At 41.7% G+C, this 13,599-nt stretch overlaps 1 protein-coding gene across 1 annotated transcript in view; it reads left to right on the top strand.

Annotated features, from left to right (window-relative positions):
• The window catches only part of RYR3 (ryanodine receptor 3), a 372,240-nt gene that overhangs the window by 277,997 nt on the left and 80,644 nt on the right, over window positions 1-13,599 (top strand). The window contains exons 61-65 of the mRNA XM_061181456.1: window positions 862-983; window positions 4,398-4,447; window positions 4,846-4,906; window positions 6,804-7,042; window positions 8,411-8,492. Of these exons, the coding sequence (XP_061037439.1) occupies window positions 862-983; window positions 4,398-4,447; window positions 4,846-4,906; window positions 6,804-7,042; window positions 8,411-8,492 (554 nt within the window). The remainder of the gene's footprint in view (window positions 1-861; window positions 984-4,397; window positions 4,448-4,845; window positions 4,907-6,803; window positions 7,043-8,410; window positions 8,493-13,599) is intronic.

Here is a 13,599-nt window from a genome sequence, read left to right on the forward strand (position 1 = left end):
GGACATGTGTTTCTCTGTGTGGAAAGGTCCTGAGGCAGGTGGGTGGTCTGAGGAGGTAAGCAGCCTGCTCTGCTCCACGCCATCACCCAGGGACTCGGGTTCTTCCTCTCTCGATGCTCTCTCATCTCCTAAGATGTGGTCCCTGACAGTGGTCCAGACTCACCTGTACCACATCTGTGAGAAAGGGGGAAAGGAGAGGGGAGGGCAAGCTGTTGTTTTACTAAAGTTCTAAAGTTTAATAAAAGTTGTTTTATTAAGTGGCTAGAACTTAATCATTTCAGCCTCAGCTAGCTGCAAGGGAGGTGTATAATGCATGCTTTAACTGGGTGACCCCATGCCCAGCTAAAACACGGGGATTTCTACTGCTAAGAGAAACAAGGGAAGAATGAATTTGGGTGCCAGTGAGCTGTCTCAGCCACATAACCCTACTCAGAGGACTAAATACAAGTGAGACTTTGGGGTAGCTATGCTCTGAGAAGCAGAGACAGGATGGTCAAGTCCAGTAGTGCTGGGCCATACCTCAAATATTCTGTTGGATGCCATGCCCAAGAAGCCACATCTGAGTGCAGGTGTCCTACAGGACGCCACTGAAAATGTTGATTCAGGATGTGCATTTCTTTGGGCCCTTAGTCAGTGTCCTGCACTATCCCTTCACGTATTTCTAAGGCCTCTGGTTACAGGCATAGAAGAAAAAAAAAGTTTTGGAAACTGGGATTCACAGGGTAGAGTTTCCTAGAAATTCCAGGACCAGAGTTTTTGTGTTCAGAGTCTTTTTGCTCATTAAGAATGAACTTTTTCAAAGGAACCAGAGGAAGGGCTTTGGCCAGCCTCCTAGAAGTTCATCTCTGGTGGATCTTTCAGGTTCTCCTCCCACTGGTTGACCAGTACTTTACCAATCACCACCTCTACTTCCTCTCGTCCCCTCTGAAGCCCCTTAGCAGCAGCGGGTACGCCTCTCATAAGGAGAAAGAAATGGTGGCCAGGTGAGTCTACAGAAGAGAAGGTCACAGTGCTGATGTGATTTATGTAAAACCCCAGACTCCTGGGGCTTCAGTGGTGAATCTTTTGGAGAAATGAACTGTGGCCTGATGATTGGTAGCTCAGAGGTTTTGGTTATCATCTTGGTTTTGAAAGTGACTTTATTCACACTTATCTGTATATTATTTTGGCAACCAAGAGAGGTGCACTGTTTGGGGGTATCAGTAGGACTTGGGGGAAACTTATATACTCAGGTCAGCTTTATCCTGAAATAACATTTAGAAAAAGGAGAAGGTAATTCTGAAGCTTGGGAAAAGCAAACACACAACCTTAAGAAGAAACGGATTAATACTGTTTTCAATCTCATTCTTCTCAGGCTTTTTAAGCTTAAATTTTTTTTAAGGAATCAGATCTTACAAGTCCTGGTGTGGATGATCTGAGATTTGAAATCTAGAGTGACATGATTCAATTTAAATTCCTAACAGGAAACAAATTTTCATCAAAAGCACCAGCTTCCCTTCTTATTCCACTAGGCGTGACACGTGGATGCCTCAGCAGAGCTGAGAACAAAGCGGGTGCTTCATGATCAGGCTACAAGTGGACACCACTATGCCTCAGGTTCTCTGCATTTGATTTATGAATGACAAGGGATGGATTAGACTTCTAAATGGCAAAGAGTTAAGGACTGCAATAAAGGCAGTCTATCAGCCCTTTCCCTGGCATCCACTGATGGTGAACAATGCACTTTATATTTTATAAAGGCCCAGCCATTGAATATCACCATCTTTGGGAGGATATTCAACCTTAGGATTTAGCTAACATTTATCAAGCATAGCATGGCTCAGCAGTGAGCTCAGTTTTTCATATGCACAAGTTATTGCCCACTTGTAGAAATATCATTGTGAAACGCCACAATGCTTTAAATTCCAAGAACCACCTGTGTGTTATGATCTCCATTTTGCAGATGAGGAAACTGAGGTTTGGGCAGGTTCACTCCAGTGCCTAAAGTGACCCAGGTAGTAAGTTAGGGCAAGAATGAAAGCCTAGCCCTCTCTATCCAGATCGAGTGCCATTTTCTCTACACTGTAATTACTTCTTATATTAATATTTGTTAAGCAGGGAGGAACGCATGATGTCAAAATGAGATACACTTAGAATCAGTTACTGACCCAAGATCTCCTAGATATTTTCATGACACACCAGTGTTTTTTGTAAGAAGTTAAGGAAATGAGGAGCCAAGTGAGATATTCAGATAAGCCAACAGAGGGCAGGTGTGTCTGTTCTCTTCATCTGTTTTTCTTAGGGTATTAATTCATGGAAATGTAACATTTGTTCAGCCAGGCACCGTTTGTCACAGCTGGAATACAAGCTGGAGCTCGCTGGTCGGCCTTGCAAATAGCTTTCCGATCCATCAGTATGCCCGCCGCCCTCCCATAGAAGTGGCCGTATCGGCACTGAACATGCTCACATTTCCAGACCCCTTTTGTTCCCAGCCTTCACCCATACCCCACCTCTCCTGCATCTGATGCAATTTACCAGTGCTTTCCGGAATCTCTCCCCTGGGATCTCTTTAATTTATCACCTTCAAATTCTGAGATGAGAGAGAGGCGCCTGGGGACTCTGGCCCCTCATAACTCTGGGTGAAGGACAGTGCTCCTGCTTGAATCGTGGGTCCCACAGGCAACAAAAAAGGGCCTTTGGAAATTTCAGACCCCAGCCTTGACATGCCTGAGAAAGCACTTCTGACAGCAAGGGGAGCCATGTTTATATTAGGATCAAACAACCCAAGGATCTGCTTTAGTTAGAAAAATGTTATTTTGTATTTATACAGAGTGGGTTCATTTTGAAGCATTTTGCCAGAAATAACTGAGTTTATCAGCCCCTAATTCTACAGACTAAAAGGGTCATGTGATTAGTCGCTGACTACAGACGAGAAAGCTAAAACGCAGAGCGGGATGAGGTGAATTCACCACGACAGCCCAGCGAGTCCTGGCAGAGCCACAGAAACTCATATTCCTCCAGGATCTCCGCCAACTCCATGAGTTTTCATCAGATACATAACTCTGAAAAAAAACAAACATCCGGGGAAGAGAAAAGAAGCAGCAGTTCATATTTAATTTCACACTCGCTGGCTGCCAAATTTCTGTTAACTTATTCTGAGCTCTCTTAAGCTCTAGGCCAGTGTTTCCAACTTTTTTCCACTGCAAAAACAAATGACTAACCAGGAGAGACTTTGGCTGTGGTGTCCAGTAGATAGCCCAGAAAGGCTCAGTGTATTCATTGAAAACCATTTAGAGGTGAACAAGTGTTCATCCCCACCAACACTTGGATGGATTTTTCCTCTATTTGAGCTGTCCCCTAAAGACTTTTGCCCTGTGTGGGGCAAGACTCCCATGACTTCTAAGAAGATCTTGGGAAGGACTTCAGCTAGGTCTCACCTTGGCATCCCATGGCCTGTACCAGGTGATTTTATTTTACTTCCCCTCTTTCTGTTCCACCAGGAAGGACAGCTTTCTGAAGGGATTGCTAAGTTCTTACCTAGCTGTGCCAATGTCAAGTAATGTCAGCGTTCTGAGGAATCTCCTCCCGAGAACTTCAGCAATGCAGGTCAAATGATGGCCATAGTGCCCCTCGACAGGGGCTATCAGGAGCGTGTTCAGAAACATCTACGGGCTCTTTGCTAACTGCACAAAGCCCTCTATTAGGCACTGTGGAAAGTAAAACAGTAAGACACAACTGGACTCCAAGGGGTTCCATGGTAGACAGTATGGGTGAAAGCATGGAATAGGGTCAAAAAACACAAAAGCATAGCAGATGGGATTTCCTAGCTTCAAAGACACAGATAGGACAGCAACCCAGTCAGGCCTATAGGCTAATGGAGATGTCAGAGAAAAGCCATTTCTTGAAATGTTTCTGGTTCAGCACAGTATTGCCCATACCTGAACCTTTAACTTTCTTCCAATCCCACCATCTTGCCCACCTCCAACTAAGGCCTCACACCCTGTTCCCCCGAGTGAAGGCTACAAAAAGGGCTTGCAATCTACTGCAGTAATGGAAAAATCATGCTTCCTTCCAGAATCCTCGTTTATCCATGAATGTTATACAAATGAACCTTTCAACATATAGTACGCTCTAGCAAGAGGTGGTTTGCAACAGGTGGGTCATTGCAAAACATGGTACTTGTTGCAGAAGGATTGTTTTCTGCCTGCAAGGTACCCCTCGTGATTCTCCAACAAGACAGTGGGAACCACATGTTGTCCTAGTGTGGTCCAGAGGATTCTTTGAGGGGAACACAGTGCATCTTCCCGGGGTGCTGTACTAGGCACTTTGTTTTACTGCACAGGGGCCAAGGGGTGGGGTACAAATGAGTCTTCCTTGAATCTCTGTCCCTTTCTGACTTTCATTCTTTTCTGCTTCAGCCTGTTCTGCAAACTCGCTGCTCTTGTTCGACATAGGATTTCCCTCTTCGGTAAGAGAAGTATTGCTAAAGGCTTCACCCTCTGTAATTATCCTGAACTTGTGTTTTGCCTTCATCTGTGGCTCCTGCAGACAAGCTGAGCCTTAGGACTAAGGTGTCACCTAAATTTGCCATAGAAAGTTGGTCTGAAGTATGATAAACCCCTCTCTCCCCCTTGAACAGCTCAGATTTATGAATGAATCTTTAATGAATGCTTTAAGCCCTGCCTCTAACTTCCATCATAAAGCGATGTGTCAGGCCAGAGATAAATGCTTTGGCCCCGAACGGAGGCCTGCCACTTTGTGTATTGGTGGTTAATAAAGCTGGGCTGTTTATGCGTATTGAGAAGATTGTGTTTAAATGCCAGGCTGAATGCTTTGGGGACTCACAGGGGATATTTCTGATTTTAGGGAACGATGCTACTACAATGGTGAGCTGTCTTCACATCTTAGCTCAGACACTTGACACAAGGTAAGTGTGCCCAGAATTCTCCAGTAGTTTCTCAGGACTCCTTCTGTGACCCTCTCTCCTTGCTTCTTATTGTACTGAAGAGGAGATGTGTCACCATTATGCAGGAGCTGGGGAGAAAAGGGAAGATGGATCCCACCATGACATTAGCACACTCTGTTTCTCAGCTCACATGATGGAGAGCCACTGTCATGGTAGATACCGAAAGCTGAGCATTTGATCAATTCTTGTCTTCTCTTACTGAGAAGTTCATCTTTCAGAAGATAAAATATGTAACGTGGCAAAGCACCACTTCATATCTAATTCTCCACAAAAAAAGAAAAAGGAAGAGCTGCCTGATGGGTGGCAATGCCTTAAGAATCCTGGGAGAGGGGACCCATAGCACTCTTAATTCAAAATGGCCAAGGAGGGGATGTGATTACCAGAAGATCAAAGACAAAGATAGATTCGAGCCCATAACCTGAGGGTCTGATAGGAAAGATGGCTGAACAAGAAAGGAAGTCTTCCTTTTCTTTCACATACATACATATATGTGTGTGTGTGTGTGTGTGTGTGTGTGTGTATTCTGGTAGTATAAACATAAATTATTTGATGAGATAAAAAAGGGAAGCAGTGCAAATAACTGACAGGGAGTTTTCTTTAGCACACTCATTAAGCAGGGCCCTTGTCAAAGTTGAGAGGAGAACACACATCCCAAAACCCAACGCAGAAGAGAGGCACCAACCTAAAAGAGTGGCCAGATGATGAAAATCCTCTACAAACTAAGAATGTTTTCTTTAAAAAAAGTTAAAGGTAGTTAAAGGGGATTTTCAAGTGTCAGAGAGAAACAAACATGTTGTGGAGATGTTAAGACAGCGCAACATTTTCAGGCCCAGACCAAAGCATCCCAGGGATGCAATTGGGACAAGGAATCTTTATTCCCAAAAGCATGCAAAATGCCTTAAGAGAGAGTCCTCTTTCTTAAACGTACCGACCTGCATTTTTTTTTTTTAATAGTCATTCCTGAGAAAACCTGAGGAGGATGGTTCATAAATACTTACAGCAAGCCTCACTGACTTTATTTCCTTGTTTTTATTTTTCTGATTGGCTGGATGATTGTCATGAAAATGCTGTAGATAAAAAGCATCTGTCCTTACAGCAAGCCTGTCATAATCTTGTGAATAAGATGTAGAAACATGGAAAATAATAGATGACTTGTAGGCTTTGTTCCAGTTCTAAGTTTTATAAAATAGTTTTAAGGGAAAGCCCCAGGTACCCATAGCTAATCTCCATTCCCACATGTTTTTCTCGGTGGTCTGATTAAGCTGTCTGTTTTAAAAGGGGCTGGCTCTTCTCCACTCCCCTTCTCCAAGCTAGGACATCCCTGAAAACTGATAGAAATCTAAGCTTCAGTTGATTTAATTCTCTGTTCTCTCTCTCTAAGAGGTCCTACATCACAGGAGAGCTAATATTTCTAACTAGTCCTTATGAAAGTTGCTGAGCCCATGTGGAGCTGCAAGAAAAGCTCCCCTCTCCCTCCTTTTAATTAGATACTTCCAGAAGAATGTAGCCAGCTGCAATATTATATAGATAGCAGGTGACCAATATCAGTTTCTTTCTAAGTCGTCCTGCCATTTCCTAAGAGTTGAGCAGTCATTCCCTCAAATCAAGCATGCCTTCCAGTTGCTGCCCCCGCCCCCCCCCACCCCACCCCACCCCCCGCCCGACCTTTGGGCTTGTGGATCCCAGTTTCTTTTTGGATGCTAATAACCACTCTCTCCATTTCTCCTGACTCGGTGTCTTCCAGGTGAGCGGGGTGTCAAATGTCTGCCCAGGTTGCACTGCAAGTCACCAGTCTCAAGAAGGGGGTTGGCCATAGGTTCAGATTATGCTTCTGGTTTTGAACATTGTTTGCTTACAGGACAGTCATGAAGTCAGGCTCAGAGCTGGTGAAGGCCGGGTTACGAGCATTCTTTGAAAATGCAGCCGAAGACTTAGAGAAGACTTCAGAAAACCTGAAGCTCGGCAAGTTTACCCATTCCAGAACGCAGATTAAAGGCGTTTCTCAGAATATTAACTACACCACGGTGGCTCTGCTCCCCATCCTGACGTCCATCTTTGAGCATGTGTCTCAGCATCAGTTCGGGGTGGATTTACTCTGTGAGTCAGCCTGCTGTCTGTCATGGATTCATGTGCATCTGGCCACAGATCAATAGCAAGTGTGTGGCTCATTCCCTTAGGCTGACCTTGAGGACAGAGTAGAGATAACTCTTCCACACTTTTTCCTTCTTAGATTTAAAAATGAAGTAATAGACTCTTGGAGGGGAAGAAATCCCCAAATTTGAGTATATAATATTTCATCTTTTCCCACTGTTTTTCAGGACCAGAATTTTCCACCCACTGGTTTAGCTCTCAGCCATTGTGTTCTCACTTAATTTGAAAAGGTTATCTGAGAAATCCATCAAGAGATAAAGGTTGCTCCCAGACACCAATTTTCCTGTAAAGAAGCTTTAATTTATTCATTGGATACCAGCAGCAAAGAGAAGCTGCTAACATTTCATTGTCTAAGCCTCCAGAAGAAGACTGTAGTTGGTTGGTTTTCTTTTAGTTTGCATTTAGTACCATGTCCAGCCCTCTTATACTGCCACCAAGCTTCAGTTTCACACTTTAAATGGTGGCACATGATTTAATTAGTTTAACCAGTTGTCAGTAGCCAAGGCTGTGTCTTCCATAGCCTTCAACAATGAAAATCAGTTATTTCCATGGGGTTAGGGGGAGAGGTAGGGGAACATTCAAACTCACTATTCTGTGTCATGGACACAATGCACTTCCTTGTTGAAAAATAAAAAATTAAATTAGTTCTCTTTATGTTAAATTGGTTCCAGCCTTATTGTGAGTTCCATACATTAATAGAGGCACGTAGCCTGCCCATTAAGTTCCTAAGCGAAACATGCCCTTCCCTTGGGAAACATGGCAAAATCATGATACAATTGAATTACCTTTTGAAAAACATCCATCAGAGAACTTGGAACAGGTGGACATGAGGAATTTTGCTCTGTCTCTGCAGAGGTAGGGACATTGTACATATCTCCCTAAGAAAGGAACAAAAAGCTCATTCAAACTTCTTTGATTTCTTGCATTCTTCCTTTCAAAAGAAGGAAATAGTGCTCTGGATAAAATTGATTACAGTGTCTCCCTCTATTGGAGGGGAAAAAAATACCCATATGGAAGGACTCATTGGTCAAATGATTCCTTTCCCTGAGAAGCAATGTGATCTGTATCAGGAGTCCTACAAAGGAATTGGGATAGCTCAATGGAGGGTGTTTTTCTGTTGATGTTTCCTCTCCCAGTTCAGCAACTGGCATTTGAGTAGAGAGGGGCTATATTTGTTAAAAAGAGAGAAAGAGAGCTCTTTGGCTCTTAGGTGATGCCAACACGTGTTTTCTGTTTGCAGACCCTTTCTGTGTGCAGGAGGTGGGCCACTGGGATTGATGAACAGGAATGACAGCTCTTGTTTGGTCTTTTCAGTGGGTGACGTGCAGATTTCATGCTACCATATACTGTGCAGCCTCTACTCCCTTGGGACAGGAAAGAACATCTATGTTGAAAGGTAATTAGCGAACAAAAGAGGCTAACACATTCAGGCTGAATGTGTTACTTAAGTGTTTAAACATTTAACAACAATAGCATCTTTTCAATCCAGCGAAAGCAAAATGCTCACTGAAATGGCTTGGTGATTTTGAGCCTAGGGTATGAAATGTTTACAGCAGTATAAAATGTGTTAATGAGGCTTCTGAGATGTATGACTTCCCTGGCGATAGCTGGAGAATGTATGTGGCTGGAGGAGCAATATGGCCAAGCTAAATCATGTGCTGGTGGCCAAAAAAATGTCGAAGAAATGTCTCTTTTTTCATAATCACAGTTTCCAAATAGCCTCCAGAGTTCCTGTGGTTAAAGCTTGCTGAGAAGCTCAAGGGACGTGAGGCAGTTGCTTTAGTGTTTAATGAGTTTCTGTGTGATACAGCCCGGGACCTTTACCATTCTTGGCTGTCACATTAGCTATAGTTTTAGACAAGTCCACACTTTGGAAGCAGAAATGCTATTCAATGGTCTTGAGTCTGAACAGGCTGATTTGCTGAGGTGCTTAGGTTCCTGCTCCACTCACTGCTCTGCCTGGAGCGATGGAGGCCTTCGGTGACTGCCTGCTTTTCACCATCAAATGCCGTGTGTTGTGTGGTTCTGTTTAAATCCACGGGGAAGATCAGGAAGATAAACACAGTGTTAGCCAAACCCTAGACTTAGTCTTATCCTTGGAAGACTTTTTTCCCCTTTTCTGCCTTTTCAGTCAACGATACTGAAGGAATTTGATCTGTGCTTAAAATTATTTAATCTAAATATCCCCTTGCTATCCATGCTCCATGGGCCTCCTCAGTTTATGATACCTTTACAAACAAACCAACGGTAAATCCCTATTTCACATCGAAACTTACATAAATTCTAGTTGCAATTTCTCAATAAAGCAAAGACAACGCTTGGGCTCCTTCAAGAACTCAAGAACTGATGACTTGAAATCATGTGCTAATAACCAAATAATGTTGAAGAAATGTCTATGTCTTCATAATTACTGCTTTTAAATAGCTTCTGGAGTTCAAGAAATCAACTGGAGAACTAATGACTAATTTATTTTGATTATGATTTTAATTCCTTAGAGTTATGTAGCTTTCCTTATTGTTTTACATGAAATGTAGATAAATAGTTCTATCCTTTAATAGGAACTGGGCAGACAAAAGTCATAACCATATTTTATACCAAATCAACAAGAAAATTAATAAAATTTTTCTGTTTAGTACAGAATTTCACTTAGGGAAGGTATCTTTACTTTCATTAAGCATTTGTGAATATTTTCTCAATATCCTTTCTTATTCTATCAGTTTCTATGTGCATATATACATACATCTATATGTGTATGTGTTTCTTTATACAATTTTTTGAAAAGCTTATGCATTATTCTCTTTTTAAAAAAGAAAAAAATTCAAAGAAAGGTCAACTCTGAAATGCCAGACCAGAAAAAGACTCTTCTTCATATGACTTTTTATATTTTATTCATATACTCAACAGCACTGTGAATATTGGTGCCTGTGTTTTATACTCCACACAGGTAGAAAGCCAGGCTTGAAGAAGCCCCTAGATCGAATATGCCCCTATTGTCTCTCCATTAGTTAATGAAGCAACTAAGGAAATAAAGATTTAAAGTCCTCGAGTTGTGATGCTGCCACCATTAATGACTTTTATTTGTTTATTTTCTCTTGTATTGTGAAAGTAAGACATACTTATTCAAAAAAAATCAAACAGTACAGACATATATAAAGTTAAAAGTCTGCTGTTTTCTTCACCCCAGACCACCCCACCTAGTAACAGTTTGGTGTATACCATTCCAGGTGTTTTCTACATGTGTAAGTTTTTACACATGTTGGATCATAATATTGCTTTGCAACTTTGTCTTGTTGGATGAAGCTAAAAACTGAATTTCTTTCTCATACAACTCATATTTTTAATTTATCATTTAGATAAAATCATCATTAATTCTCTACTTTAAAAAAGATTAGCAAGTTTAGTACATTTATATTTCTAGCTACTTCCTATCCTTTCTACCTTTCCTTTTTTGCTATGTAATTCCTTATAACACGTACATTTTATTTTGGAATATTCTAGAACTAATGTTCCTTGAGTTGTTTACCTTGGTTTGTATTTAAATGATTCAGTGTGTAGCCAGTCCTTTTGAACTGTGACTTTCCCATTCCAAAACTCTTATTTTGATTTATCTCTTGGTTGGCCAGATTCATCATATGTAGTTGCTTCTGTAAGAGCCCTACTCTTGAGTCTTTGCATATTTTGGACTATCATCCTTTGACTTTATATGTGAACAGTTTCCGTGGTATAAAATCCTTGGGTCATAATTCTCCTTCCTCGGAAGTGTATATAGCCTTTGCTTCTTTGTGCTCTGACAGTGTGTGTTCCTTGGATCCGGTGATTTGTTCCCCATACACGTGACTTTGCCGTGGGAGGGGAGAAGCTGCTGCTCACTGGGTTCTTTCTTTGGTCTTGAAGCTCATTCACTTCACTACTACCGTGTCCCAGGGTTGTCCTTTCTGTATCAGCCCCTGCACTTCTTCTCAGAACTTAATATGCCCCCTCCATCTTTAGGTCCTCATTTATTTAACGAGTCTTTCATTTTATTGTATTGTTGTTGGGTTTTTTGTCTTAGCTGTTGTTCAAAGAGCGAAATTATGTGTATTTATTGGCTTTTTCCTTAACCTCCCGCAGCTCTCATTTTCTTTTCAGTAACTTTTAGCTAATTGTTCTTTTCTGAAACTATCTCCGTGTTAATACCTCTTCTTATATTCTGTGAGGGTAGAGAGAAGTTTTCTGGTTTTTTCCTGGATAATTCTTCCTCTGAACTCTGTTTCTCATCTATTTCTTGGTCATTAGGTACATTTCTAGTTCTCAAGAAGGGAAAGGAGTACGTGTGCATGTATGATGCATGTATGCGTGTGCGTGTATGTGTGTTCAGTGGAGGAGAGTGGACAGAGCTGAAATATCAGGCAGCTTCAGAACCTAGAAGCTGACTGAGAACTAACTCTTTCTCACTGTATCAGCAGTGCCTTTAGCCCTAGGAGTCATCCACCCTTATCCTTTGGTGTCCTTCCTCAACCAAAGTAAACAGCTGGTGCAGATAAGAGGTTGGTGAAATTCTTGGTGCATCCTATAGAATAGGCCTTTTGCTTAGTGATTTAATGTATGTTTCTTCTCTGCTTTAGAGGAGTTGAGGCAGCAGCTACAAAACAGGTTACTTCTCACTCTTTCACTCTACCTCACCTCCACTGGTTCTCCAGGCCAGGTGTCCAGGTCATAGTTATGGCAGATGGCATGCACACTCCTTCCTACTCTGGTCCTGCCTGCCAGTCTGCAGGATGGAACCTGGGTCCCACACACGTCCAACAGGTCTCCCAGGGCCTGCTCACACCCTTAATCCTCATTGTTTCAAGCAAAACTCATTTCCTGGGCTCCTCAAAATCCCCATATTTACTAACAGTGATCTCTACACTCTGTTCTAGGTCTTGAAAGAATGTTTCAGTTTCAGCATCTTCACTTGATTTGGTCCATACTTTGCAGTGTGAAGTTATCACACATTTTCTAATTTCAGCATAGATCTAAATTTCTTCCCAAATTTTCCCCCAGCTCTTGTGGGTTTTAGGGAGGAAAGTATTGGCTTGGCCAAAAAGTTTGTTCCGGCTTTTCTGTAAGATGTTACGGAAAAACCCAAATGAACTTTTTGGCCAACCCAATATAACGAAGCCCACCATTTCTCTACCACCTTTTACTGAAGTTTCTTTGGCTAATGAATGTCTGTACGGTTGCAAAGGAACCACTCAATATAACTTGAATGCATTGTGGATAGAAAAGATCCAGACACCTCAGTGATAGGGTTGACTGTGAGAAGGAAAAAGTCATTGAAACAGAGTAGAGACCTCTTTTGGGGATATTTTCTAATTGAGGCAATACTGAGATGATCACTGACAAAGTTTTCAGATACAAAATTTCAGGATAGGGTAAAGGCTTTAGTGTATTTAAACATGGAGAATACTTAACATTCTTTAATGTGGATATACTTTGATTAATTGATAGAGCATTTGATGGGGGGTGCATCAAGAAAACTTAAGTTTTGTAATTAACTGCATTAAGCATTGACTCCATTTTATTTCAAATTAAAACTTTGTTTTTGCCTTCACACTTTAGAAATGTTTATATCTTCCTTCCTGCTTTGCCCCCTCTGACCAGTTTTGTTCTGATCAAACATTGCTTTCCCTAAACCACTTGAGATTACTACTATTTCTACCTAGAACCTTGCTCTGCCTCCACTTTCCGCCCCTGTGCTACGTGTTGCTTCCTCTCCTTAGCATCCTCTGGAATTTACATGAAGGAACTTTCAAAATTGCAAAGCACCAGATATGTGCAGGCATAATTATTATTACCATGATGACTTTGTCTCTGCCTGTGTCCCGGATGATAGACAGTTGAGAAGCAAGGTCCCAGACCACGGAAATAAAACTGAGAGATCAACTTAGGAAGTAACAAGAACTGAAATACAAATTGGACCAAAGTGATAAGCAGGAAGGGAGGGATAAATTAGGAATTTGGGATTAACAGATACACACTACTATATATAACGTAGATAAACAACAAAGACCTACTGTAGAGCACAGGGAACTATATTCAATATCTTGTAATAACCTATAGTGGAAAAAAATCTGAAAAAGAATATATACACACACACACCCCAAATCACTTTGCTTCACACCTGATACATTGTAAATCAACTATACTTCAACTAAAAGAAATAAATTGAACCGTCTTCAGTCTGTCAGCATTGACCAAGTACTATTATATGAAAAATACTGTTCTAGGCAATAAGAACTAAGGCAGGGGGTGGGTGTGTAGGGGGAGAGTGAGTTTCTCTATCCACTGATAAACTCTTCCAGTAGATCCTTTAGTTGCCATGGAACTGTTTCTGTAGCCCTTGCTCTGCTTGGTCTACACCCACACTGCCCCCTGTGGGGGGGGGGCACTAATGATCAGAGAAGCATTTTAACAGCAGGCCTTTGCCAGGCTCAGTCCCCCTTGGACCTGGAGACCAAGGTCATTCACTCTGGTATTTC

This window comes from Eubalaena glacialis, chromosome 2 (genome assembly GCF_028564815.1).
Source record: "Eubalaena glacialis isolate mEubGla1 chromosome 2, mEubGla1.1.hap2.+ XY, whole genome shotgun sequence".
Taxonomy (NCBI): domain Eukaryota; kingdom Metazoa; phylum Chordata; class Mammalia; order Artiodactyla; family Balaenidae; genus Eubalaena; species Eubalaena glacialis.